The sequence below is a fragment of the Euwallacea fornicatus genome, chromosome 7, assembly GCF_040115645.1.
Source record: "Euwallacea fornicatus isolate EFF26 chromosome 7, ASM4011564v1, whole genome shotgun sequence".
NCBI classification, from domain to species: Eukaryota; Metazoa; Arthropoda; class Insecta; order Coleoptera; family Curculionidae; genus Euwallacea; species Euwallacea fornicatus.
In genome coordinates, this window is record NC_089547.1 from 3,449,717 (window position 1) to 3,477,221 (window position 27,505).

Here is a 27,505-nt window from a genome sequence, read left to right on the forward strand (position 1 = left end):
ATTCCGTCGGGAAATATTTTAAAAATGATAAACATTTGCTTCTCTGCTTTGCAGAAAATTAAAATCTCTAAATTGCGAACCCCATTGAAGCCGCATAATATACTCTTCAAATAACGCAACTCTAAAGGCCCAACTACGAGTAGCAACAAAATATGATTAAAAAGTTCTTCAAAGGGCTTCAAAAAGCCATCTCTTGCAGTGTTTACCTTTTGATGTAGAACTAAGAGAGAACTTGCGCGGCAAAAAGGCAAATTTTAATAAATATTTACTTTTAATTAGGCAAATGATGAGAATGTAACATCAGTGGGCCCTGTAGTACTCCTAGAAGTTTTATCGATGGCATGTTTGTTTTCCTTCTCGGGAAAGGTTGCCTTAAAAACTCATCCGGAGGTGTGTAAATAACATAATTGAGAGCACTAATTTGAAGAACCGATGATAGTTAGTGCCATAATGGTGAAGTTTCATCTTTGCTTGATGATCCTTCAGAAGTAAGTTACAGGCACATGGCTTATTATTTTAATATTAGTGATTCTTGCCAGTAATGGATATGTTTCCAGATGCTTGCAAGCGAGAATTATTTCCAGAAAAGGCAGCTTTTTGGTAATTTCCGGCCTTCATGTCTATTAGGCACACGTGAGTATATGGCTATGATTAAAAAAAACGTGCTCTAAGTCATTCGCCTTTTAGTACAGATCCGAGCCGGCTTTCTTCTTTCCAACTATGATACATTTACAAACTACATTTTATGCTTATTATGTTTGGGTTTTGAACTGGCCAGCGTCGGCCTTAGAAAGTCTGACATTTTGGGAGAAATTTTCAGTCTCCGCCCCCGTACTACCAACCAGGAGCAGGAAAGTGGCCGTTCGGTCTCGCCCCCTCAGAACACCAGTACTGCAATTAGCTTGGGCCAGGTTACTACTGATTTTGTTTTTTATAGTACATTGGGTTGTTGAGCATTTTACCTATAAGGGAGGGATTGTTTTTACCTGTTCAAGTGTTGTTAATCCTTCTTCCTGACCCCCCGCCATATCCATGTTCCACGTTCGTGTCTCACTGAAACATAATGAGATTATTACAGTTAAGTTCACTGGCTATAATTTTTTTAAGAGAATTAAAGCCTGAAAATTTATTTAAATAAGATATTATTGGCCAAACGAAACACCTGTTTTCGTGATCATGAAGCGAGTCAGCCAGCCCATGTGACACGTTCAAGCGTTGCAAATCCTTCGTTGTTATCACCATCTGAAATTCTTGTACTCCGGTAATGAAATTGTAATTAAAGCTAAGCAGATGGAATTTACAACCGTAAGTAAATCAGCTAAAGTACGCCGGTGTTGACAGGCGTTGTTACCGAAGTGATATATCTGTTGTCAGAGCCGTTTCGTGCATAGTTTTGGTTTGCGATTATAGAAATATGTAGGCTTTACACGAATCTAATTACGTTTTGCGATAATTCAGGCCTTGAAGAGAGAGAATAACGGCGTAGTTACCATTTTTCACTGATGAGGACTTGTGATAGAATAGACATACGAGGATAATCCTAAAAGAATTCGACTTGGAGTGGATGTGGATGGCAATTTGTTTGTTAAAAATTTGGGAATATTACAAAGACCTAATCTTAAAAAGTGGTCGATCGAATGACACTCCAGATCTAACCCCTTCAGATATTGTAGTGGAAATCCACAGAACCGTACTGGAAGATAGTCGGCTAAAATTGTGCGAGCTAGCAGGCATGATAGGTATTTCAAAAAGTACTGGACACCGCATTTTGACCGAACAATTTGATATGAGAAAGCTGTACGTAAGATGCAACAAAAGCTTCTCTGTGAGAATGTTTCAATGGAGTGTTTGGCAAGGTACCGCAGCAATAAAGCCGAGTTTCTGACGTCGATTCATAACCATGAATGAAACATGGGTCCATCACTTTACACCTGAAACGAAAACGCATTCAAAACAATGGACTCAAAGGGAAAATTGGCTTTAAACAGAACGAAAATAGTTCCATCTGCGGGAAAGGCAGTGGCGTCAGTTTTCTGGGATGCATGTAGGATCATTTTTGCTGACTATATTGTACAAATTTGTTAGGCAAAGAAATTGAGAAAAAGCGACCACATTTGGCGACGAAGAAAGTCTTGTTTCTTCAAGAAAACGCACCGAAAAACACACATCCATCAGTGACGACAATGACCAAAATCAATCGACTTGGTTTCAAACTTTAATGCTCATTCGCCATAATCGCCAGATTTAGCCCCCTCAGATTATTTTCTATTTCCACACTTGAACAAATTGCTCGTTAGAAAGATAACAAATGTAGAATTAGAGTCCGAGGTTGATGCCTATTTTGAAACATTTGAAGCTTTTTACTATAAATTAGAAGCCATAGGACGTTGATGGGAAAAGTGTATCAATGTTGTAGGAGAGTATACGGGGCCATAAATTTATAAAATAACTTCCATAAATTTAACCAATGCTCAAGAACATCATTTGGAACAAAAAAGTCCTGTACAACAGAGGTGAAAAACTTAAAATAATTAAAAAAAAAATGTTAAATTTAATAACCAAAAAGTTATGGTAAGCTCAAAATTTTAACAAAATGACGAAAAAAATACTAGACAGATTGTGATTTTTTGACGTGTAACAAAAAAAGTTAAAATTACTCAGCAATAAAATTGCTAAAAGCAATTTATGACTTAATAACTATACGCAAACTGGATTATAGCGAACCTGAGTTATAACGAATGGTCGTCTTTAACGAACTAAATGTCAGGAATATACAAAATGTCTATTTAATTACGTGTTATTCTTATTCAGATACAATAAATACATTTATAACGAGCTACCGGCGTTACAGAACCCATTTCCAGGAAGAATTTGCAGGTCCGATCGAATATAACGGACTCATGTTTGTTAAAGAGACCATTCTGAAGGATTTATTAGGCTAGTTTTAGGGTCTTTTTTATTGGAGATAATTTCGACCCCGGGAAATCCCCATAATATATTGAATTGTAGTCGATTTTGAAGAGACTTTGGACTGCATTACCTGCATTTTATTGTATTGAATGTTACGACTTGAGTAATTTACAAATCCGTCAATCTCCATTTGGCCTTGTATAAAATTAATACGCACACGTTTCAATTTGGATCACACCCCTAATCAACTACCCTTCGAGCAGACGCAGTTTGCTTCAAACAAGGCGAACATAGCATATGTTTGTACATATTAATTAGAATCGGATACAACGAACGCCCGGTATAGCGAACAAAATCTCTTGTTCCCTTGTGTTCGCATTAATCGAGTTCGACTGAAATAATACAACAAACGGTGAAGGTAAACTGAAGCGGCAACGTCGCACTGAACGTGACCGGTGAAACGAAGTTTGTTTTTGTTATGATTGTTTTTTGCATTTTCTTAACGTCCGGTAACTGATAAGACTTGACCTTTTATTAGTACGCGAATTTATACAGACTAATTAACAGTACCTACGTGAATATGTATTTTTTACGTGAATGTTGTGATCTGCCTTTGGTTTGTGGAGAGGCGTCACAGAATTAATTTTAATTCACTAATCGTTATCCAGAGAGAAAACTTTCAGCTCGACAAACGGAACTTTTCACCGTGTACGGGAGAATTGCTTAAAACCCTTTTTCCTTCATGCATGGACTCAAATGGTGGACGTTTCGAACATTCAATGTAGTAGAAACAATAAAAAATGTGTGTTTTTTAAGGTTAAGTGAGCGGAGTGATGTGTGCAACGGAACACGTCACGCAAATTAGAGATGACAACGATCATTTAAAGGTAAGTGGCGTTTCAAAGTAATAAAATAATAATCGCATTATGTTTAAATTTTAATTATAAACCCTATTTGACCCAAAGAACCCCGTATAAAAATGCATACCTAGTTGATGCGGCTTTTTAGCGAGGCATCGAGATGAAATAAACAAGATGCGACGTTGCCAATTTGCAAAAGATGTTTTTGCTTTTTGTCGTCGGGGGAAATGGTCGTATTTACGACACCTGTTGAAAGGAGCTTTTTTATCCAAAATAAAATTCTTAATCATCGGCTAAATTTACGAAAGTTATTTCCCTAACACCCTGTATCTAGAAATAATGTAATATTTCTCGATTTCTTTTTAATTGTTGAAGCTTTCGTAGAGTACGAAGGTATCAAATTACCACGATTGCATCAAGCAAACAATATCTAACGCGTTAGAAACTCGAATTCACGATCGTGGCGTCTTTCGTTTCGATCCTTCTTTCACGAATGTGCTGTTGACACGAGGCGCACACCACGAAAGCGTGGTTCACTACCCGTGTAAACGCGCCTTTAGGTCGGGTACTTCGACGATTGTCCCCATAGGTAAACTTCTAGAGAAGAGTCAGATATGACACAATTAACGAGAACAAACCCTATCCGGCCCCTGGTAATTTGAAAAAAGGAGTTGTGGCTTTTAAAAATTACCCTAAGATTAGTAGAGATGTAGACATGTTGTGTGAGACACCATGGGGATTTATTAGGGTTTATTGTGAAATATAGGCAGACCTCTGGTGGTTGAACACTGCACGTGTCTCCAATAGGGGTGGTCTTTCACTGATTTGTGGATGTTCGCTTGAATTTGTCATTACGTTGTAAGTGAGTCAAAAGCAGTGGCGGAATTTAACCCTAGATTGGCTAGTTAATGTAAGGTAAGCCGCGCATGAGTGATTTTCCGGTCGGCCGATTAATGAATCGGTAACTAACATTATCGCATACTTAAGTGCGCGCATGGACGAATAAAAAATTGGCCAGCTAGAAAATCGGAGTCCAGGGACAAATTCCCGATCGAATTGCGATTGGCTGATGTCTCCATCTCTATAGTTTTTAATGGAGTCACGTGCAAGAGTTCGATTTTATCCGATTTATGGATACCTACAGTAAAGTAGAACGGACAAAATACTGACATAACTTCTTCTTTTTCCATTGCTTCGTTTAATGTTTCGTGATGAACTCTCATACTGTGCCTATGTACATCAACATTTTTAGCAGTATACCCGATATTTTCTTCGCTTGGTACACCTTATCCCATCTGAATTTCGTATGCTATATAGGTCGATGCAGGTTTATGCAGGATACCGAATTTTTCGATAGACATCCTTGTAGAGTCCAAAAATTTTGCCAGATGCTCTCTTATTTTCTCAAGAGATTGGTCGAACTAAACCTTTTGTATCTCCCATGGAAGACTTTCTAACGCTCTACCAAATACCCTGTGTAATATGGTTCGAAAAATTATTTTGTGCCTATTGTGTACGCACACGACAGTTGCCCCGTAAGAGTACTGATCAAAGGGACGATTTTCGTTCAGTGATTCAAAGGGAAAATTATAAACCTTTATTGAAATCACTATTTATTAATACATTTTAATTTACTCGACAATAAACTAGGATGATTTTTTTATATTATGCTAAATCTGTTCTATAACATCCACAATTAAAAACAAAAAAAATCTTCTTACAAAGGAAAGAAAAAGATTAAATTCTATTTTCTTTCAAAACGAATCTCAAAACTAGAATGATACACTTCTTTTTTTAATCGTTTTTGTAATAATTTAAAATTTATTTGGTAGCCCCTTGGCTAAGATAACTTCGCGAAGACGATTTGGGCTCTATTCTACCAACTTTTTAGTGAAATCTGGGGAAATTTTTCCCATTCTTCGAGAAGCGCGCTTTTTAATTGGTTTTTCTTGAAAAACTCATGTTTTCTAATTTCCTCTTTTAATTTAACCCATAGATTTTCTATGATATTAAGGTCGGGTGGCTGCGGTGGCTTTTTTTTACATGATAATAATTATACAAAAGCTACTCTTTCGCAATTTGGGCGCTATGCTTTGGATCGTTGTCCTGGTGGAACACAAAATCGTTAAAAATATCCAATTTTTCCACCCTGGGTTGTAAATTTTGCCTCTCCATAATGTCATCGATGAAATGCAGCTTTCCTATCCCGTCACTCGACATACAGCCCCAAACCATCACACTCCCACCTCCGTGTTTGACAGTGGTTCTTAAGTTTGCTTTCTTTCGTGCTACATCGGGTGTCCTCCATACCAAAACCACGTTCATCCGATCAAGAGAGGTTGAATTTACGTTTATTTATAAATTAAACTCTTTTCCAAAAACTTGTCTCCTTTATCCAAATGCTCTTTGACGAACCGTACTCTGATCTTTTGATTCTTCAGCCTAATGAACGGTTTTTCCTGGCTACTCGACCATGGAATTGATGTTTTCGCAAAACTATTATTATGGTTTCTGGATTCAATGGCTTGTGAAAATACTTTCCAACTTCTATAGCCAGTTTGGGAACACTTATTTGTGGAGTTCTCTCTACATATCGCACAATCCCCCGTTCATCAGCATCAGTAAAATTTTTTCTTGACCTTTCTTTTATCTTGGTTTTTGATCTTCCCTCACTTTTAAAACTTTCTATAATGTGTTGCATTGTTGCAGGACTTCTTTGTAGAAGATAAGCGATTGCCCCCAATAAACTTGCCTTTTTTGTGATGACTCATTACTAACTCACGTCATCTCGCAGTGGTATGTCTTCCCATATTGATTTTGAACGAAATTCTAACAAATATCAATATTAGTCAACAAGAACTGTTTACTATTCGCATTTTTGAACATTTCTTTGCATTCAGAAATATTCTAGTATCGTAAAATTGACTTGTATCATTTTAATTTTGGAATTCGCTTCGAGAGCAAATAGAACATAAATTTTTCCTTCCTTTGTAAATTTTTTTTTTTTTTTAATTTTAACTGGGGACATTATAGAACAGATGTGGCGTAATATATTAAAAGTGTTGTACCCTGGTTCATTGTCATGTAAATACAAGTTAATTAATAAATTTTGATTTCGATGCAGGTGTATCGTTTCCACTTTGAGCCGCTCCATCTAATGGTAGGAAATGGGAGGGACAAGCGTATTCTTTATATGTAATTTAATCTGTCCTTTTCGCTTTAAAGCGGAATAGACAGCGATTAAAATTCCCCAAGAATACGTAATAAAGGCACATAAAATATTTCTGCAGAGTTCATAACTTTATGGAGCCATATTTCCCGCATTTACACAGTAACCGTAACTTTAGGGAAATTTGTATTCTACTATAGCAAACAAAATAAAGACCTGACTTTGTAAATGACAGGGACATGTCGACAGCAGCCGATATAAGCACGGTTGAGCATCACTTTTCGGCTTAGTGAGCATTGATTTTCGATTGAATAGAGTCTTTCCGAATCCTGGGAATCAGCACGATAGTTGACGTTATGAATTTAAGCAGGGCCTTTTATTGCTTTGCTAAAAAAGAACTTAAAAATTATTCTTTGAAAACCGGCGATTACCCTAAAAACTCAATTAGTTTCCCCTGACTTAATGCCATCGCCTCGAAGATAGATTTTTCTCTCCCATTTAACTTTATGATTCAAATGTCTTCATGTTCCCAAACTAGGAAGGTCCTTAGAAACTCAATTTAAATTAAATTTGATTATCATACTAATGCCTTTTTGTGCGAGGATCTCGGATACCTGCTTCATTCCATAAAATTTATTGTTAACGATTGATTTTTTTATTACCCTTACTTTTCGGTGAGTTGGGACCTTGGTTGATAACTCTTTTCGATAAAATGGCTTTTTAATAACAAAAGTAATAGGAATTTCCCAGTTAATGGATATTTGAGAGAGTTAGAGCCGATTTAATTCGAATTCGATTAAATAGGTAGGATATGTTTGATGTTATCTTTCAACGGGCTTCTGTTCGGAAATTAATGTCTCTATTAGGGACGTTGTGGGGTGCTGAATGATACTTTTTATCTAACGCCCACGACTGTTTATCGTGATATTATACTAACTTTCATTCTTTGCCTTCTGATTGATTGCCAACTGACGTTGTTGAACGATCAACTGAGTGAGATTCGGCGAATTTATTTACTTAAAAATAAATTCCTAACAAAAAAAAAAATACCTAGGCTCAAATCTGGAATTATTTTCGAGCCAAGGACCCATATGAATTAAATCCGAAAACGTGGCATTTGCCAAAATTTGCAGGAACAATTTCCGATCCGCCCCTGTCGTCCGCGATTTGTGCAGGCCTGCTCCTATAAAATTTAGGCCTACCTATAGCTGCATCAATTGGCATAGATTTTGAAGAGCTCCTAGCGCTCATCAGAATTCAAGCAATCAATCTACATACACAAGTAGAATGAGTACCGCCCTTGTCGGTGGGGGACTTACTTGGTCGGTCGCTTTTCTTAAGGATAGGAGGGCGGTGATCAAAGATATCGCCCAGACTTGCTTAAGCCAGCCTTGCGCAGTATACGTGAAGGATCGTTATCCTTCAGATTTATTGACTGAAATCGTTTACTTTAGAACTGAATAAATCTCGGAAAGTTTTTCTTTGCGACAAATTTGCCATTGGGCGCGTACCTGTTTATGAATAAAGCAACTTTTTATTGTTCATGCGTAAAACCTAGAAGAAAAGTGTTGTTGAAATTTCGTTGACGCCCCACGTCTATTTAGTATAGAAAAAGGAATTGTATTATGTATAAGCCTGCAGTAAAATGGTTTTATTGCACGCGCTGACGAGCTGAAAGCAAGATTTACAGCTCGTGTGCGAAAGCTAGAATTTTTTCAAATGTTGTTGTCGAATAGAGTTATGTTATGGTTAGACTTTTGTTGATTAATCCACATGAAAAATTCGTGGTTTGCACGGAAAAAATGTGCTATGAACTAAAAAGTGATGCACTATCAAGGGAAATGCGCGCCTGTGCAGTAGTCTCACTTATCGCTTTCCCTCCGAATAATTGTTATTTTAATGCAGTAAAAAGATCGCGATTCATTTTCATAGGACCACATCAGAGTTCTTCTGTGAGCTGATCAAAAAATCATTTTAATCGGGCAAATCATTCATTCCCTACATTACTTCAGCGTTTTTGCCCCTAAATTATCCCGTATACCAGGATGAGATGAAATCATCCCCGTCTCGAAAATAAAACAATTTAAAATTGCTGATATTTTTTTATTTCCACATAGGCTCTTAACCCAACGATGCTCCAAGGCCTTTATGCCATTGCCATAAGGGAACACGTCCAATGCTTCAAAATACACATTTGTTGCAGACATTATTTCGGTATCTAAGTCAAATTTCTCACCAGCGAACCTTTTTTTGAAATTCGGCACAGACTGAAATCGGAAGAAACCAAATCTGGTGAATATGGTGGATGCGACATTAATTGAAAACTCAACTGTTCAGTTTTATCCATTACGGTATGAGAGTTGCGACATGGCGCGTTGTCGTGATGAAACAGGATCTTTCTTGGCCTCACCAGGGGGTTTTTCCAGAACTCTTCGATGTGGTTCTTCCAGAAGGTTTGAATGATATGCTCCATTCAAGGTTTTTCCCTTTGAAAAATAATCAATAAAATGAATCCCTTTGAAATCTTTAAACACTCGCCATAATCTTTCTAGGTGATGGAACACTTTGAGCTTTTTTGGAACGGGTTCATGCTTTACTGTCCGCTGTCGGGGTTACATCTTGATTTCCGGCGAATAATGATGAATCCATGTTTCATTCATCATAATGAAACGTCGTCGAAAATCAGTCAGGGTCTTTCGCAATTTATTCAAACATTAGCACAAAATGTTGGCGCAGGTCAATTTTTGTGCCCCCTTGCACCCACATTGCAGACAATTCTCTCATGTCTAGAGATTCGGTCAGGATATGATGTGTCCGCTTTGTAGACATATTCATCTATTCAACCACTCTTAATCTCCGGTAACCCAAGATAATTTGGTGCATTTTTCGGATGATTCCGGCCGATTTTGGCCTTCTCGACCGTACCGCACCTTTTGTTCTGGTTCTACCTCTCTTGAAGTAAGCAACGCGTGGCTTACCTGTGGATAATGACGGGGATAAATTGCCTAAAGTAGAATCCAATTCAGCTTTCACTTCTGGTGGCATGACTCCTTTGACAAAGAAGTATTTCATGACCGCGTGCTTTTCGTTTTTTGTCAATTTTTGACCTGTGCCAAACTTGTACGCGCATATAAAGTGAAAACGTCAAAACGAATTGACATTTCGTCGTGTATTGACATTTCGTTGTGAATTGACATTTCGTCGTGAATTGACATTTCTTCGTGAATTGACATTTCGTCGTGAATTGACAAGTTCGAACAAAAAGAACGTGTCACTCGACGTACAGATGACGTAAACGGCTGAAAACGAGTGTGGTTCACATTATCGAAGTGTTTGCATTAACGGACGTGACTAACAATAAACGATTTAAATTTAACCAATAAATTAAATTGATTAATAAACGATTACAACAAACGATTTATTGAAGTAATTTTTAATTCAATAGCTAAAACGAAAATTGGGTGTTACGTTTCAAAAAACGAAATCGGCCTCAAAAGGCAGGTGAAAGTGACCTTGGAAAAAAAATTGGGCCCGAGAATGTAAAAAAAACTTTGGTGAACCTTTGTTTTATACATTTTCTCGATTTCAACGAATGTACTTGCTTTTCCCGTTTATCTAGAATCGCCTGTTATGCAATCACATTACTCCTTTCTATTTTTTAGATTTTTTTTTTAAATGTAGAAATAAATTTTCTTTTTTTTTCAAATTATGCTCACTTTTCCTAGCTGTAAGTAAGATCATGCAAGTGAGCGTTGTTTTTTTTTTAATATTCTTGGGGACAAGTGCGTTAAGAAAATCACGCTTCAGCTATTGCGAGGGCGAAAACCTTTCACATCACCCTCATATTTGAACACTCGCTGACTTTAGTCCTAAGAAGGTCTTAACCTTTCTTGGTATTCAAAACCCACCATTTCCACGAGTAGGGGCGTAACAGTAGCTTTTACCTTCAAAGTGCATCGTTGTCGGTGTGGGCTGTAAAATGTGCTCCTCGCAGCGTTTCCCCCTGAAAACTAAAAAAGCTCCGTACGTTGCACACAAGCTCTGGCTGAAATCGCTGAAATTCGGCGCCCTGCATCGCCCTGTAGTAAAATCCGAGCTTTCTGGTGGGGGAATCATTCAGGATACATCCTCGTACGCGGATTTCAGTCGTCTGGCGACGTTAAAAGAGATTGGACGTTGCTTAAACGTCGCGCAGCGACGAAAATATCACGTAAAATCGGCGGTCCGCGGTAGCTCACTTCAGTTCGGGGTGATTTTTTGCAAATTTTACCGCAACTTTGACTCTTTTAGATAGTTCCAGGTGTTGTGAATTACACGAGGCTTTTGGCACTCATCTTAGTGCCATGTGGATATTCGTTATTTCTAGTAAACTTTTAAGAAATTGTGGATATTTCTGAACTATTCGATTAAATTATTTGGTCACAATTCAATTAATCGACTGCGGATTTAAGTCAAAGGTTATCCTATTGGAAAAGCATGAGATAACCCAGCGTGAACACTTGTATGTGTTAAAATATTCCTAGTTGCTAGTAGTCAACTAGCGAATGTGACTGACAGTGATTTGAAGAAAAAATGTGGTGGTCTTCGATCTTCTTGATAACTGGATGTCTTCAGCTAGCAAAAGGTAGCTAAAATTCGTCTTCTTTTAAGGTTAAAAGAGATGTGAAGTTCGCTCGAAAATCGGGCCCAGGCTTCACCTCGAGCGAAAACCATCAGGGTTCTCAGCTTTCGCCGAAATCTAGCGCCGAGTAGCATATACCTAGCGATGCGTCACCACGATGCCAGCGCAACCTTCTTTCGTTCCCTGGTCCTGAAAGTGGCCCTTTATGCGCGTGGTCTGGGGTAAACATTATTGAACTTGCCGCGATTACCGAATCGATGAGGACCTCAACGAGGACTCATCAATTTATCCAGACTGATTGACTCAGGCACAAAACGTCCGACATTGGAAAGGGTCTTTTATCAGTTTTTCTGGGACATATCCGGAGCTGTGCCGTGATTTCTTGCGATCTTAAGTCGGCAAGTTTTTGAAGAGTCGATCGTGTGTATTTGCCGATTTTTTTCGGATTTAATGCGATGGACGAGGACTGACTTACGTAGTAACCATCGACTTTGCGGTCCTCGGCATCGGCAAATTGAATAAAAATACCATTTGAATCTCCTCTTTCTTTTTCATTTTTAAGACGCTGGCAATGATCATTCGGACGCGAAGTGGGCAGTTGGGTGGGGTCACCTCACGTGAGTTGCACCTACGTTTTTCTGCCGCACGAGCAACCCGAAATTTACTCTCCTCTCCCTCTAGCCTAAGTTTTTAGCGACGTAAACGATTTCACTGAAGCCTAACTAAACACCTGGAACTTGTGCATCGCTTATACATGAGCATAAACGAAGTGACACCCCGCAACCCCGACTCAACCCCCATAATATTCACGCTTTTTGAAAACGGCACAGCTGGGAACCAGTGCATATGTGTATTTCAACTAAAAAGCCCAGGCACATTCACAGTTTCTCCATATCAACCGCAATACACTTTTGCTACCTGATTCCGAAATAGACCTTTTTCCGCTATGGAAAGATGGTCCGCTCTTTGAAAGAGGCCATTGTCACCCCGAAAACCGTAAATCACCCCCGTGACACTTCTTACACAATGACATAACACCTTTTGACTTCATTGTAGGCTTAATATCTTGTATTACTACGCTCGAGGATGTAGTCTTGGAGGTGCCTTTGTAGTCCTGATTTCAGAAACGCGCGGATAGCTCGGATTGAAGGTAATTTCACACATTAGGAGATATCCTGTTTCTCACAATGAACAATGGCAGTTAATCCTTTGAGGAGTTTATTATTTGTTCTTTAAGCGAGTTAAGAACTTCTTAATGAGTTTAATATAACCATGATTGACATTTGTCTCTCCTGTTAATTAACAAAGGGCGCCGACAAAGTGAGCTATAAAGTTGTTATCTTTGGCTTAAGTTAAAACAATTCTCTTGTCGGAAAGTCATAAAAAGTTTATATTGTTGAACACCCACGATTTAAGAGAAGTTTTAATGCCCTTTTGGGAGAGATATGGCCGTGTAATATTTTTCCGGGAAATAAAAACGCAATCCGAACAGTACCCCTTGGTTAAAACCGCATATCTCCATTACAGACTTTTCTCGAGCTTCGTGGCATAAATCAAAGATAAGAAAACAGATGTAAATGTTTGAACTTGAGTTATAGACAATATCTCATATCGTAAACAAGGTTAAAGTGTATAATAAGAAAAATTACGGAAATTGTTAACAACTTATGATTTTCGGGTCCACATGCAGCAATGGGAGATTAAGAGCTATGGGGCGCAGTATTTATTAAGCCATAAACTTGGGTCACATTCGGAGATTAATAGTTTGGTGCTTTGGGCTGGGGAGACTATTTATAAATTTAAAATGGAGCAGCCTAATCAATAAGTAATTGTAATTAATTCGAAATTGAGATACATGCACGCGTTCTGAGAATACCAATATCAACTTAAGCAGTGATGGTGATTAATGAAGCTCACTATTGATTTATTTATCCTTCAAACATGATTTATAGTGGTACGGAATCAAAGTAGGTTGATGTTACTTCAATTTTAAGAGGTTTTAGGGACGTTTTTTTGATTGGTTGTTTACGCGCTGGGAACATGGAAACAGAAGGAAACACGGGGGAAGTCACTTGGAACGAGAACCAAGAGACGGATAATTCCCGTCGTTGTAAGCAGGCAACATTATCCAAAGTGTCCGTTTCTGAAGCTGAATCTTGGGGATCGCGGTAATCGTAAAAGTTGCGAGGTCGGTCGAGTTGAGACAAAGTTGCGCAATTTGGAGGTCAATATATGCAGCTTTAAAATTTCAAATACCCTTCGGGGCTATAAAGGAAACTGACATTTTGAAAAAACTAAATAAAAGGAACTTAGGGATGCGCGGAGGGTCGACCCTCCACTTTCAGCCGCGGCGTTACGCCTTTCCTACAAACCGGCATCGGTCTTGAGGCGTCCTTCTTTCTTATTTTGGTCTTTAGCATTGTGATGGTCTTCCTTCGCAGCTCATTAACATCCAGGGCTACAGATTTATGACGCAAATGAAGTCTTTCATAGTTCCCCCATAAATAATAATCTAACGGGGAAAGATCTGGCGAAAGCGCCGGCCGCCACGCGTCTCCACCGCTCGGGATGATTCTACCGGGAAACATTTCCCACAAATGATCAACCGGTCTCCTATATAACGCGTTATGCGGCGTAACGACACCTTGCCGGAACCAAATTCGACGTTAATTTCTTCTGATATATCGAAATGGAAGGACTATCTATTATCGAATGGAGAATTCAATTCATTGTTCTTTTATGCACGATTGTCGAAGAGCTTTTAACATATTAGTCATCGCCCGTAAAATTTCCACTTCAATCCCATTTGGTCTATGATCACGTCTCTCTAACGAGATCTTTACGAGTCGGTCGTTATAAGCAATTCGTCGTTACAGCGACGTCGCTATAAATGACTCCCACTATGTCAGAACATGCATTCTTGCTTTAGCGCTGCAACAATGCAAACTAAATTCTTACACAAATCCTGTGTGGTAAATCAAACTGTCTAATAAATACACGCTAAAATGAATCAGACAATAAAATATTCCGTGATTAGCATATATTGAGCATAATTTATTTGCATCCTCTTATCAGTTCAATTCCCTCTAATACACTAAAATCGAAAAGCTCGATCAATCGCGAAATTTGTTTTATCTATGCATAATTTGGTATTTTGATATGTTAAACCTCGTGCTACAGTCAATTGCACCGTTGAAATTCGCAGTACTACCGAGTACCGCTTTTGACGGCTAATTCCATTAAGAGTTTTTGTCATGATTCAATATCTCAGGCGAGAGTGTTATTACCGAGATACGGGAGGTGAAGGTCTGTCGTTTTCGTGAAATTACGGAGAACATTTAATATCAATTCGAATTGCAAGGGTCCTATCTACTGGTTGAATGAGTGCGGGGAGTTAAGTTTTCGAAAAGCCCCCGTATGGGTCTCGGCGAAAGTGAAGATTCAAGGAAACACACTATAACCTTTTGCGTAACCCCGTAAGTGCTAACTGCAGAGATAAATTACTAAATAATTCTCGAAAATTGCGTTGGGGCTATTTGGTCCATCAGCAGTGTTTTCAAGTCGGTATTGAAATGTTTGGTAAGTCCCGGGAAAGTTCATTTATTGAATTTTCCGAATCTTTCGTGTAGTTCAAATGCTGCTCAAAATCCGCTTATTTTAATTAAGATGATCTAATTAGGGCTCCTTGTTCGTCTATTTAGTTGCTTAATTGAGTGGAAGATCGTTCGTAAATGATACATTTTCTTAATTGGATTATGTGTACTCTCAGTTATCTGCGATTTAATCAATAATTTAAGGACTCCGTTAAAAGAGCTTTAGCGCAATATTTAAGAAAACGCTTTTAGGTAAGTTTTGCCGCTCCGTCTTCGTCTCAAATTTTATTGCAGTTTGGCAATTAAGAGAATAGCCTCGGGAACGACAAATTTTATATCGAAAAGGAAAACAAGCAATTAAAATCGAACAAAATGACATACTTTCCCATCCTTGGCTTTAAAGTTTCAAATTGCAGTTTAATGGGATTTTTACAGACTCAATCTCCTAAATCTGTCTACGCCGAGATAAGCTGAGTCAACATAGGATGTGTGTATGACAAAATAGGATAGAAAATTTATTAGAGTTTCTAGGGCAAAACGCGCATCTGGGCTGGTGAAAAAGCTCGAGCACCGTACCAAGATGCCCGTCGATGTGCGTTGAAAGTTGCGGGAAACGCGATATGTCCATAATTAACTGTGCGTCGTATTTGTCCATAACTTCGCGCGTGAGAATTTTTTTCATTAATAAAATTTTTTACTAATTAAATTTCTTATTAATTCATTTATTCATTAACGTCTTTAAAATTATTTTTCATTAATATTCTTTTAATTATCTTTTTATTAATATTTTTTTAACGATTTTTTTTAAATTTTCGTTTTACAATTTGTTAAATCAAAATTTTGTTATTTATCGTTCCGTGAAATGTGCCGCGTTTCATAGTCGCTCTCACATCTCTATGAAGATACCACCGAATGCGCCCGGTACCTCCGTCTTGAACCGCGAAGCCATACCAAGTACCTTTCAAAGACTTTATCTCCGAGTGACAACAAAAACCAGCGGCAAGATCAAAGCTATTAATTAGCAGTTTCTCGCGTTACAAGTTCATTAGCCATTCACCATTCTTAGCTTAGAGAAGTGACGAATTTGTAATAAGCTGTAATGGGGATACTTGCGCCTATCCGCCGTCTTTCATGCCGCAGAGGATTCGTTGGCGATTAAAGAGCGTTTTTACAGCTTCTACGAAGTGACAAAAGACGTGCGATAAAGTACGCCAATAATTTGTATAAACGCACGGAGTTCTTGGGCAAGTGGAACTTTCTTATATCATACGGACGCTTCGAAATAACCGAACATTTGCGTTTTTAAGCTTTCGTGTAAAGTTTACGAATTTTTAACTTTGTGCTTTGCTATTTTAGCGTTTCTCTAAATATTTGTTTAATCTGCTTTTGGGGTATTAAAGGATTTTTATGAATAGCAGCTGTTGCCTTGAGAAATCATTTGCGCTTATGTGATTCTCCTAGGATTACATCAATTGAGTTCAGGCCATAACCAAAAATAACAAACAAAATGACTTCAAATTTGCAGTGGAAACGCTTTCAAAGAGCGCCAACAAAGGAATGCATTACAACATGTTTAACGGTTACAGGGCTGGCTTTTTAATGCAATCGGAGATAGCATCAGATGCGTATCTTGTCCCGAAATACAATACGGCTATTTTAAAAGCAAATGCAAAGAGTATGTCTCAGAAGATATCAAGTGTCACAAGTCAAACTCTTTGTTTTTTGATTGGCAATTTGCTACTCGAGGAGCGCACTTCGGCGTTTCTTAAAGAGTGTTCAACTTGTGTGGGCAATTTGTTTTATTTGGCTTCTAAAAACGAATTTTACCATTAACTAAACGGTTAGGGAAAATTTTCTTAAACGAGCAAATGTGAATGTTTTCACGTCTCACGTGCGAATTTGTTGCTTGTATCTGCGGGGAAGTGCGGCGCGGAAATCGGCCAGAAAGTGAGCTTTTCCGCACATATTTCGCAGCAACGAGTAGCCTCGTGAATAACAGCAATTCTTCACTCAAGGGCCGAAAAGCACGACGGCTCTGCTTACCCTACATACCGCGACGGTGCGTGACGATTGACAAATATGACACATGACATTTCTCAGAAAACAAATTATGCACCGTTGACTGTACCAATCACTTCCAGATTAAATTTTTTTCAAAAGGCATTTCCTTTCCTGGAATGACCTCGTTTTTTCTTGCTCGCCAGGCGATGTATTAAGCCCTGTCCAACGTTATAAAACATATTAAAAAGCACGTCTTCATAAAAAATATATTCTGAGGAGACGGCCACAGGGACCATCAACCGCGAAGGAGAAACTACCGTGGTCGTTCATCCATTATCGAGTCCATTACACGAAGTGTCCCCGGTTTCATGATGAGCACTGCAGGAATGGTTAGAGAAAGACATTGTAAGGCGGGTCGCTATTACAGACGTAGCTTCTAGCTATCGCTTTTTATCGCTGACTCACAGGGTGATACCGTTCTCAACAGAAATTATCTTCTAAATTATTCCGAACCTTCACAGCATTTAAAATTCCTGAGTTATCTGTAATTTTTACAATATCTGCGATACCCGCGTTTTCAGTTCAAATGCAACTGGTTCAAGGGCCATAAATCACAAAGTTCAAGTTCAAGGCGACACGGCAGGTTAGTTGCAAAAAACCTCTAGCGGGACTTTTGGTCTATAAATGAATGCCCCATCGCGTGATGGTGCCGATTTCCCGTATCTCCGCCACTGACCACTCGACATTGCTCATGTTTGAGCAGGTGTGTTATGTTACAAATTAATTCGTGTTTAAGCTGTTAGTCGAAACATGCTTTAAACAAGGTTCAAGGTGATAATTACGGTGGTCGCTTATCGATAATATTTTGGTTTAAGCGACTCCCTTCCTGTCAGGAAACCCAAACGAAAGGTACCGATAGGATGCAAACGTTCGGTTCCACCAGTGACACGCCCAACAAAACCAATCTGAATATTTTAAGGGAAAACATTTTCCGTTCTCCTAATCAACTGAAAAACTCTTCCCGCGATCCCTGCCGAGTTTGGGCAAAGCAGTTCTCATAACTCTTCTTACTATGACGCACCATGTTCCAGCGCTCGATTTCGGGGGACGCGCAATTCGTTTTCTGCATGCTGCACAAGTTTTCTAAGTTGACTAAATTTATTTCTCAAATTAAACCCGAACAGGCCCAAGTTCCTCCCCCCTCGGTGTGTTTTTAACCTGAGACAGCCCGAATCTCTGGCGTTGAAAAAAAGCTATGTCGAATCATGCGGAGCACCTAGGTGAACTTCATCATGGGGTTTATTGAGACGCGGAACCAGGCCAAAGGCTTTTTATATAAAAATTCAAAATAACCGAAGTTGCTCTCGGCAAGTCCTCCTCGAAAATTGTCAGTTTCGCACGCGGGAAATTTGATGAGATCCGTCTTGTGGCCCTATGAGGGCTTATTAAGGGCGGACGCGGGGAGGACCAGTTGCTCGCCGCTCCGGTTAAAATTAATAGGGTCCACACTAAAAACTTCAAATAAAATATTTCTATTGTGTGTTCGGACCTACCTCGGTGACCCTTCCCAGCCAAGCACGCAGCGGGTGGGTTTTTAACTTCTGTTTGAACAATGTTTATGTTCTCTGTTTATTTTAAGCGTAGAGGGTGACAGAAACGATCTTTTTTGGGCGGAACTCGTTTAAATTCCATTATTCCATCGGAAAGTTATGAATGAAACTAATAGCTTAATGTTATTAGAAATTCTATGGGCGCTACCTACGCGACGCTGCCGGGCGAAATAATAATAATAATAATCATTCGGAAAAGCAGACAGAAATTGATACCGCAACATATTGATTATGCGGTTATTAATGATCACCCCGTAAATAAAAACACAAAATCTATTGAACTTTAATATAAATTCCAGACTGCGTTCCCAAATTAATTTGAATAATCAAAATGGTTTTAATAACTCATCCGGTGCAGCATATCAACGTTTCATCGCCAAAATAAATCATAACAATTTAATAAAAACGGCCGATAAATGAGTTTAATTGAAAGGAATCGTCACAAAAGGTCTCGACCTGGCCATGTGAATTTATTGTTGCTTTTATCGTAATGAAACGGCACTAATTAAAAGTATAAAAGATATTCATTACAAGTGACATAAATGTTAACACAACACGCATCGAATTGTTTGGTGTTGTGATCTCGTCCCAAAATTGTGCTGATATGAATGTTTAGTCTTAAATCGCCATGTTTTATTCATGTAAAGTTGTGGATTTATTACAGAAACAAAAGCACCGCGCAGTCTTTGTTGTAAGAATATTTAATGCGGTTTTATTACCCTCTTTTAGCGGCGGGAACTGTTTATAATCGTGGAATACGTGAATGTTTCTATTTACGATTTTGCTTTACATTTTACTCAGCATTTAGAGTCGTTTTGTTGAAGGATTTATGTCTTTTTCTGTACCAGCGATTTTAGTTAAATGTAGCGACATTCATTCATCCAAGGCAGCGTACGGGGTGCCGCGAAACGCCGGTCAAACATTTCGGCGGGGTCAAGCACGGAAAACTTCTCGGTTCGGGGACAGTGGCCCTTCAACGTCCAAATCGGAAAAAGTTCTCCTTCGGCGCCTTGCCGTGGCTACTCCTCGGCCGTCCCAGTTTGTCGGCTCCGGGAACCCGGCGCGCCCCTGGCTTTTCTCAACACCCGGAGTTTTCCCAATTAGGATTTTATGACTCGAGTTGCAGCAATTAGGCGCCTTAGAGCAGGGAGGAGCAAAAGAAAAAATTAGAAAAGTTCAATGCTTCAATCTTTCGGAACACTTTGCCTCCACGCGTTATCTCTGACTTTTCTAAATTCTGAAGAGAGGGCAGTTTCACTACGTTAGTCGGCGGCCATGTTCAATTCCTGGCGAGGCGTGCTGCTTCTGCCCGTATGGCTCTTATGGCGGAGAACCGCGTAAATGTGCTCGATCAGAAAGGATATTAATTGCGTACGGAAAAAAACAACCTAAACGAATAGGCATAATAATATAAATTAACGCGTCATTTAAATAATTGCCACGCCCAATAAATTATTCCACAGAAAGTTTTCCTCCCGATCGAAAACTAGCTGCTTGTCCGTTTTATTCCGACGAGCGTGAATTCCTCTTCACACACGCATATTCTAGAAGCTGAATTTCACGTAGGTGTTTTACTCGAAGCTATGGACGACAAAAAGACTTTATAACCATTATGCATGAAGATATACTACGACCGCAATCAACAGCTGCCCAAAAAAGCACTCTTAAATTCGAGCACCCATTTCGAGTGGAGTGCAGTGATTACTCGAAACACTTGTGCCCATAATTACTTATGTAAAGTATTGTAAATTTACATATAAATAATTTGATATATGCAAATTTAGTTATTGACGAGACGAGGTATGACTCGAAAGTCCATACTTCAGTAGTCCTACGATTGGAATAATAAGTTGACTTTTTATTGCTCGGGCAACAGGCCATTTTTTCGCTGATTGATTGATCGCTCGTAATCAATATGGCGAACTTTTCAATTAGATTGGGGCGCAAGATTACCGTTGACTTATAATAAGCAATCTCAGCTCCAATTAAACCGAATAAGCTCAAATAGAAACATCGCACTTATTATTCTCAGATATCCGGGTATCTAGGTTTCCCATGAACGTTAAAAACAGCTTTTAAGTCATTTACAGAACTAATTACACTAACTAATAGTCCCTTTCAATAAACTGAAACGTCCTGAGGTCTAAACATGTTCAAAATGGAGCCGGCTTTTGAATAAATCATGAAAGAAGAACATGGGAATACGGTTTTCATAGCAGTGGTATTTAAAGATTTAATCTAAACAGAACTACCATTGCGAGCTTGTGCTTTGTGTTAAAATGTATTTATGACAATGCGGTTATTAGGTGTTTGCCGCAATTTAGTAATGCAATTTTAACACACTCACAATGGGGAGAAACAGTTTCAGTTTCACTCTATTGTTGCCTAGAAACGTGGGATGACTGTTACTCAAAAAGTGTACTAAATTAGTCGTATGGATCCGAAATTCCAGACTACTTTACGTTTATGCTCCTCATTTTCTGAGCCCCTCAAAATTGACCCACTGCACGGTTGGGCGTTCCGGATCCTCCGGCCAAGTAGATGTCGATTCATATAGCCTTAGAATACAAATCAAACATTAGGCGAAACCGGTCAATCCAGGCTGAGCTTTTTCAGTCGTCCTCGGACAAAATTCGGTGTAGCAAACTGACCGATACTCATAGTCGTCTGGACACGAAGTACTCAACGGCGAAGCTCAAGATGTATCTTTGCCGAAGCTGATGATGAGTTCGTAATTCGTCCAGGGATCTGAACATGTCTCTCGGGAAGTGCCGAACCAAAGAAGGTCGCTAGCGATGTCTGCCACGTAGCAAAGGGTCCGTCCTGCCCGACACGGGCAGATAAGGCGCTCCGCGGCCACCGAAGAGGAGTCTACTATCTATTGGGAATGTTGTGGTAACGCTCACAGGTTCCTATAAATTATATCTGCTAGAATTAGAGGTGTTAAGAAATGAACGACTAGCATCGACGCGTGCACTCGCGACAAAAGATCAAACTGTCGACCGTAGAACCTCCAAGCCCCCGACAGTAACGATTTATTCCTCAGGGAGAGTTCCGCGCCGTTGCGGGGTGCAGGGAAAGGAAACCCCACGTTTTTGGTGGGTGCTGAGTCCCACATTATCAGCTTGCCAGGACACCAGGCCAGGTGTCTTTTGAAGATTTTTCCCAAGACAAAAAAAAGGCGCTAAAAGTGCTTTGCGAGAAAAGAAGAGTCGTTCTGCTGTGCATGGGTGTGCGGTAAGTGAGCACGTTTTGGGAGAACAGAGTCTCGAACAATCTCCGGGAGGATCTTCCGAAGAATGCGCCCCTCAGGGCCGCACCGTGGAGCTTCGCCTTCCCGCTTTCGTACTGTTCAAAAGACAAATTCGTTTTCACATTAAACATTTATTTTCGTGATTATTGACCATTAAATGCCCAACCAATTAAAAACCTGACACGTTTTACATTCAAATAAACCTTTCCCTTACAACAGAAATGATGAGCTTCACAACTGCTGTTGTACCGAATTTTGGCGTTATTATGCACCTAGTGCGCCATTCCACCAAATTTACCTTCCATAAAGGAAATTGTACATCTATAAACAACAATTTCTATCAGGCAATAATTTAGAGAATAACATCGACCATGAATGTTAATCGGCAACATCGAAACGAAAACCACCATTACAAGGCGTTGAATCTATACGAGCCGATTTGCATTTTTAATTGTAGAGGGACCACACTGGGCACTTAACTTTGACTTTTTTTTAATAATAAAATAACGACTTTTATGGCCCTTTGTGCCACCTGAAATAGGCAAACGGGCAATTCGAGCTTTTGCGAAAAGCTTTTACTCTAAAAATGCTGGCTGCAAGTCAGATCTTCAGCTATGCTTTTGCAATTCAACACACTAAAGGCAAACACCATTTCCATATAGATAACCCTCCTGTATTGATTTTCCACACACATGCACGTACCGCATACAGTTTTATAGATATATCGGCGATTTTCCAGTCAAAAATGATACGCGTGTTCCTATAGAGAGGGTTCGATATTTTTTATGGGGAGAGCAAACAAAATCTCTTTTGAACGGGGAAAAAATCACTGGAGGAATGTCTTTGAGGCAAAAAAGGAGGATTTTTAATTTAATTAATGCAACAGACGGGAAATTGCGAAAGACGCTTCAAGGGAAAATGTCTTTCTTTTGTGTACATTGAGCTTTTAAGATTTTCTGACTTGCGACGTTATATTGTTCACTTTGCAAGTCAGCTTTAACTACGGCTAAATTTAGTCATAAATCCCCTTGGCAAAAAATAACGTTGTTAATTTGTCAAATGCCTCAAACACCCCGACTTCACAACCCGAGGAAGTAGGTACCCCATATTGCCATCTGCCAGTCATAACTTACAGCGAAAACGAAACCATTTACTAACTAGCACGTGTAAAAGTATAATTTTACATATGAATTCACCCAAGATTCCGGGGTGGTGTAACAATTTTGTGCAACATTTATTTCGGACGCATACGATTTTGGCCCACCCCATCTGAGGGGATGACGAGGATGTTATTATTGCCCATAAAACGTAGGCAGGGTAATTTCCGGTAGGTGTGGCACGTGGACGGTACTAACCAGGTGAGATTTTTTAGGGGTGTATGACCTGGGGTTTTGTGGAGCCTGTTTTATGATTCTCGTGTAAACAGAGGGTTGGAGCGCATAGGGTGTTCTGCTGTGGGTCACCACTGACCGCTTGAATTTTGCTACTCTTATATGTTTGAGAGCGGCTCGGCTGGGAGATCCCGAGATTGTGTTGAGTTGGCCTGTGACAAAAAATAAGGTAATTTAAACAGCTTCGCAAACTCGGGCAAATGCGGGCTGTCACAAATTAAAATAAAAAAGCTTTTGCCCATTGCTCTCAGAGTTTACGAGATGGTCAGTTCAATTTCGGAATGTGGCCAGCTTGAAGTCCCCGCCGCCAGGTATGCCAACAGATCGTGACAACTCAAGAGGTCTAAATACGATTTAGAGTTAACTCCTCTATTGCGTTTTGTGCCCCGATACGGTCGCAGGCGATAGGAGCAGCGCTACATCCACGAAGCAGAGATGCAACCTCTTCTACCTCACATCAGGTTCCTCCCTAACCCACGTGTTTCAGGACACAGCGCCCTATCTCACGTTGCCAGACTCACAACGGGAAATTAAAAACAAAAAAAAAAAGGAGAACCATTTGTTGCTCTGGCCGTCCGGACGTCCAGATCTTGCACCCATCGAGCACGCATGACGTCGTAGGCAGAGGACCGTAAAATTGATCCCATTTCCTACGAAATTTAGGCGCTTTTTGTCAGGCTCTGTAAAGAGCCCGGGAGGAATTAGTAGGGCATCGATCATCTTGTCATCGTTATTAATACTTTTTTTTGCGTTTTAACGCTCGAATTTTTTCGAAAAATGTAGAATGATCGTGCCCTAACAAGCATGCCCACCGAGCGTTATCTGACTAGCGCCATTATTACTGGGTGTTCCGCTTTCTATGTCACGCTGGATTGTACGTTTGAGTGCTGCTTGCCATTGGAGGTTGGTGGTAGAAATTAAATTGATTTTTTTTTATGATAAGTTTACCCGCTTTCGTTATCTGCCGAAAGATAAGCGTATCGCACGTGAGTCAAATGTAAATCCAGTCGTCAACCATGTTTTTTTTCGCACATTATCCTGCACTCGCTTCTCTTTTTTACCATTCGGCCCATTTCCATAATTTAAGAGATGACGTAACCTAATTTCGTTCCCTAATAAAAAACGGTATTAATATCATAACCGTATATAACAACTGGTCCGGAATAAATTTAACTGTTTTTAAATTACGGCTGCGTAATTTTTAACACCTCTCGTATATTTATAGCTACACTTTATTAATTATGTAGCACTGTAATTTTACAGTGGACGGTTGTTTGTCTAATATTTTAATTAATATTCCGGGCCGTTTCTTTCCCAATGGCCAATCAAGGCATTTTCTAAAATTACCATGATTTACCTCAACAGGGGCGGACTCGGGGTGGCGCGGCTGAGGCCAAATCAAAGCGATAAATTTGCAATTTAAACGCGACCACCCGTTCTCCCGCAAGAGACGCCCCGGCGGCAAATTCGAATTTCTGACGGGGCATTTTCCGAAAATTTCACCGTCTCCAGTCCGTCCCTTCGAGACCGCAAAACATCCTGTATAATTCTTTCTTTGAACTTGGCTGTCTTTATTGGGTTAACGCTCAAAGTTAAAGGCCATAATTATGGGAGGAATTTGCCAAGTTGGGTATATAATTTCGCGTTTAATTGGGTTTGGGGGCTGGACGCTGTTAAGATGTTTTAGGTAGGTAAAACAATACACGAAGAACTTAATTTGAGACCACCCTCGAGTCAGATGCAGAAACATGCGATGTGGCATGACGGAAGGTTCCGCTTCGATTGGCGTTGTAATTTTTGTCAAGTTCGCAAAGACAAATATCTTGTAAAAATTTTGTATTCAAAAGCGGGCCGAGAGTCGGAAAATTAAACTTTCATACATCAAACTGGGCCCGTTTAAAATAAAATCTGGCGGAACTTTTTAATATAGCAGGCACCAGATTTAATAAAAATTCCCAAAGTTTGTGCAACGCCAAGAAATCAGGAATAACGACTTGAAAGGAAAGCAAAATGAGAAAAAAACGTGTACGTTTTGTGTTCTGCCTGATCTTTGTCTTACGTTTTCCGATGGAGATTCAACCCTGTTTATGCTAAACCCCTGAAGAATTTTTCATACACGAAATCCAAATGAATATTTCCCGATCTGATTGGATTGTCGATTAGAGCTTGAGGGGCGAGCTTTTGTTTCAAATCAACCCGGTGCGGTGTTAAATTACGAACTATTTTTTGAGACGCGCTAAAACGGTCCCCTTTGATGGAGTCCATTAGGTATATTGACTTTCGCCTATTTCCTCTACCTTTCTATTTACACAGTAACCTAGATCCTCGAAAGATATCCAGTCAATTAAAGAAAATAGCTTCTTGCGGCCGAGAGGGAGTTAATTTTATAGGCTCTAGATCTAGAATTTTTGAGAAAATCGCCCCACATTTATAGACGTTTTGCCTCCTGCAGCGAGCCACTCCAACATCTGGCTCTATTTTGGCAGACCGGCAATGCAGTCATCTTTAAAAACATATTAGGGTAACTGTGCGGAACATGGAAATGTCATTACGTGCAATTAAATTATGGAAATCTGGTGCAGGAAGAAGAAAGAATAGACAGTGTGTGGCACAAATCACGATATACGAGGCCGCAAATTTTTGCCCCCGTTTAAATTTTCAGTTCAGCTACGAGAACTGGAGAGCCCGGGACGGTTGAAATTTACCTTAAACATTTTGATACTTTGCTCCGTGTATTTTCCGAACTTCTTTATTATCTTTTCTTCGGAGAATGTCTTGAGAGTATTTCATGCTTCATTCGTCTACCCCTCCTGTGGCTGCTTGAGATCAAGCTTCGACCTGTTTCCCGGCAGGTTCGGTATCTATTTTTCACGGAAACTGAAGGCGGTACCACATCTCCATCCACTGCCGCTCTCATGGAGAGCGAGGTTTGGCGGACGCACCAGGAAGGGCGGAGCACTTTCCTAGCGAGCGGCGTTTCTTGACGGTGGTTTAAAATTTCGCCCAAGGCGTCAAATTTGTTAAGGCCGGCCCTGGAGGTGTCGCAGCTCCGTTCTTCCAGACGTTTAGCCAACTATTTAACTCACATTTTTGCTGCACAAGCACGATGTTCCCTTTTCCTTATTTACCTCATTAACGCAGAGGAAGCATGAACTTTCCACGGACTAATTTTTTTAGGGAACTCGAGAAATTGATGCGAAAATGCGCAATTTTCGAGCTCGTCTTGGGCAATAACGACGAAATTTGCCCAAGAAAAATTTGTCCTAATCGATCGTTGTTCCAGAATGAAGTGACCGTCATTCAAAGACAGTAAGGAAGACACCCAAGAGCTGTCTTCGCTGACGATCGCCAACGCAACCTTTGCGAGTACGATAAAATCATGATTTTTTTCTTGTAGGTTGGTAGTACTGTGTGCGACATCCATGCAGGTGTTTTTGTAAACGCAGAAAAATGAGTTTTTCGATTTCCACTATGCCTGGTTTGGTTGAGCAAGGGGTGTACGTTAAATTTCGTTTGCGGAATGGATATTCCGAGACGTTGAGGATGTTACAAAAGGCCTGTGGTGATAAGACTTCGAAGACGGTCGAGAAGGAGTTCAAGACGAACAGTGTCCCGGATGTCCATTGACATCTACCGATCAAAGCCACGTCGAGGAAGTCGAACAGTTGGTGCTCAAAAATCGTCGATAGACAATTAGAGATGTTGCTGATGCTGCGGACATTTCATTTGGATTAACCCTGACTAATTTAAAAGACGTTTTGCTCCTCAGACGAGTGAAATCTCCGTAAAAAATACCCATTTCTTTTTGGAAAAAAAAAACGTTGCGACGAAACGTGTCAAACAATGATTTCTGACCACCAAAACGTCATAAAACGCATCATTGCAGGATATGGGGCTCGGACTTGTGGATACAACCCTAAACTAAGCAACCGATCAAGCGCATATCCTACAAAAGGTGCAAAAAAAACAAAAAAACGCGCTAAAATCACTCAAAAATCAAATTCATGGTGATAGTTTTCTTCGATTATCACGAGTAGACAGCCATCAACTTCTTCTGCGGGCCAAACTGTTAACAAGCAACATTATTTGAGCGTTGT

At 39.7% G+C, this 27,505-nt stretch overlaps 1 protein-coding gene across 3 annotated transcripts in view; it reads left to right on the forward strand.

Moving 5' to 3' along the window:
- The first annotated feature begins 3,369 nt into the window (after window positions 1-3,369).
- Window positions 3,370-27,505, forward strand: part of LOC136339857 (roundabout homolog 2-like) — a 163,030-nt gene continuing 138,894 nt past the window's right edge. For 2 of the 3 annotated variants that reach the window (XM_066283409.1, XM_066283407.1), the window contains exon 1: window positions 11,077-11,563. Coding sequence is in view for 1 of the 3 variants with exons in the window: in XM_066283407.1 (XP_066139504.1) it covers window positions 11,512-11,563 (52 nt within the window). In the remaining 2 variants the exon portion in view is untranslated. Of the gene's footprint in view, window positions 3,798-11,076; window positions 11,564-27,505 lie in introns of those variants that run through there. The other variant, XM_066283411.1, reaches the window with a different exon arrangement.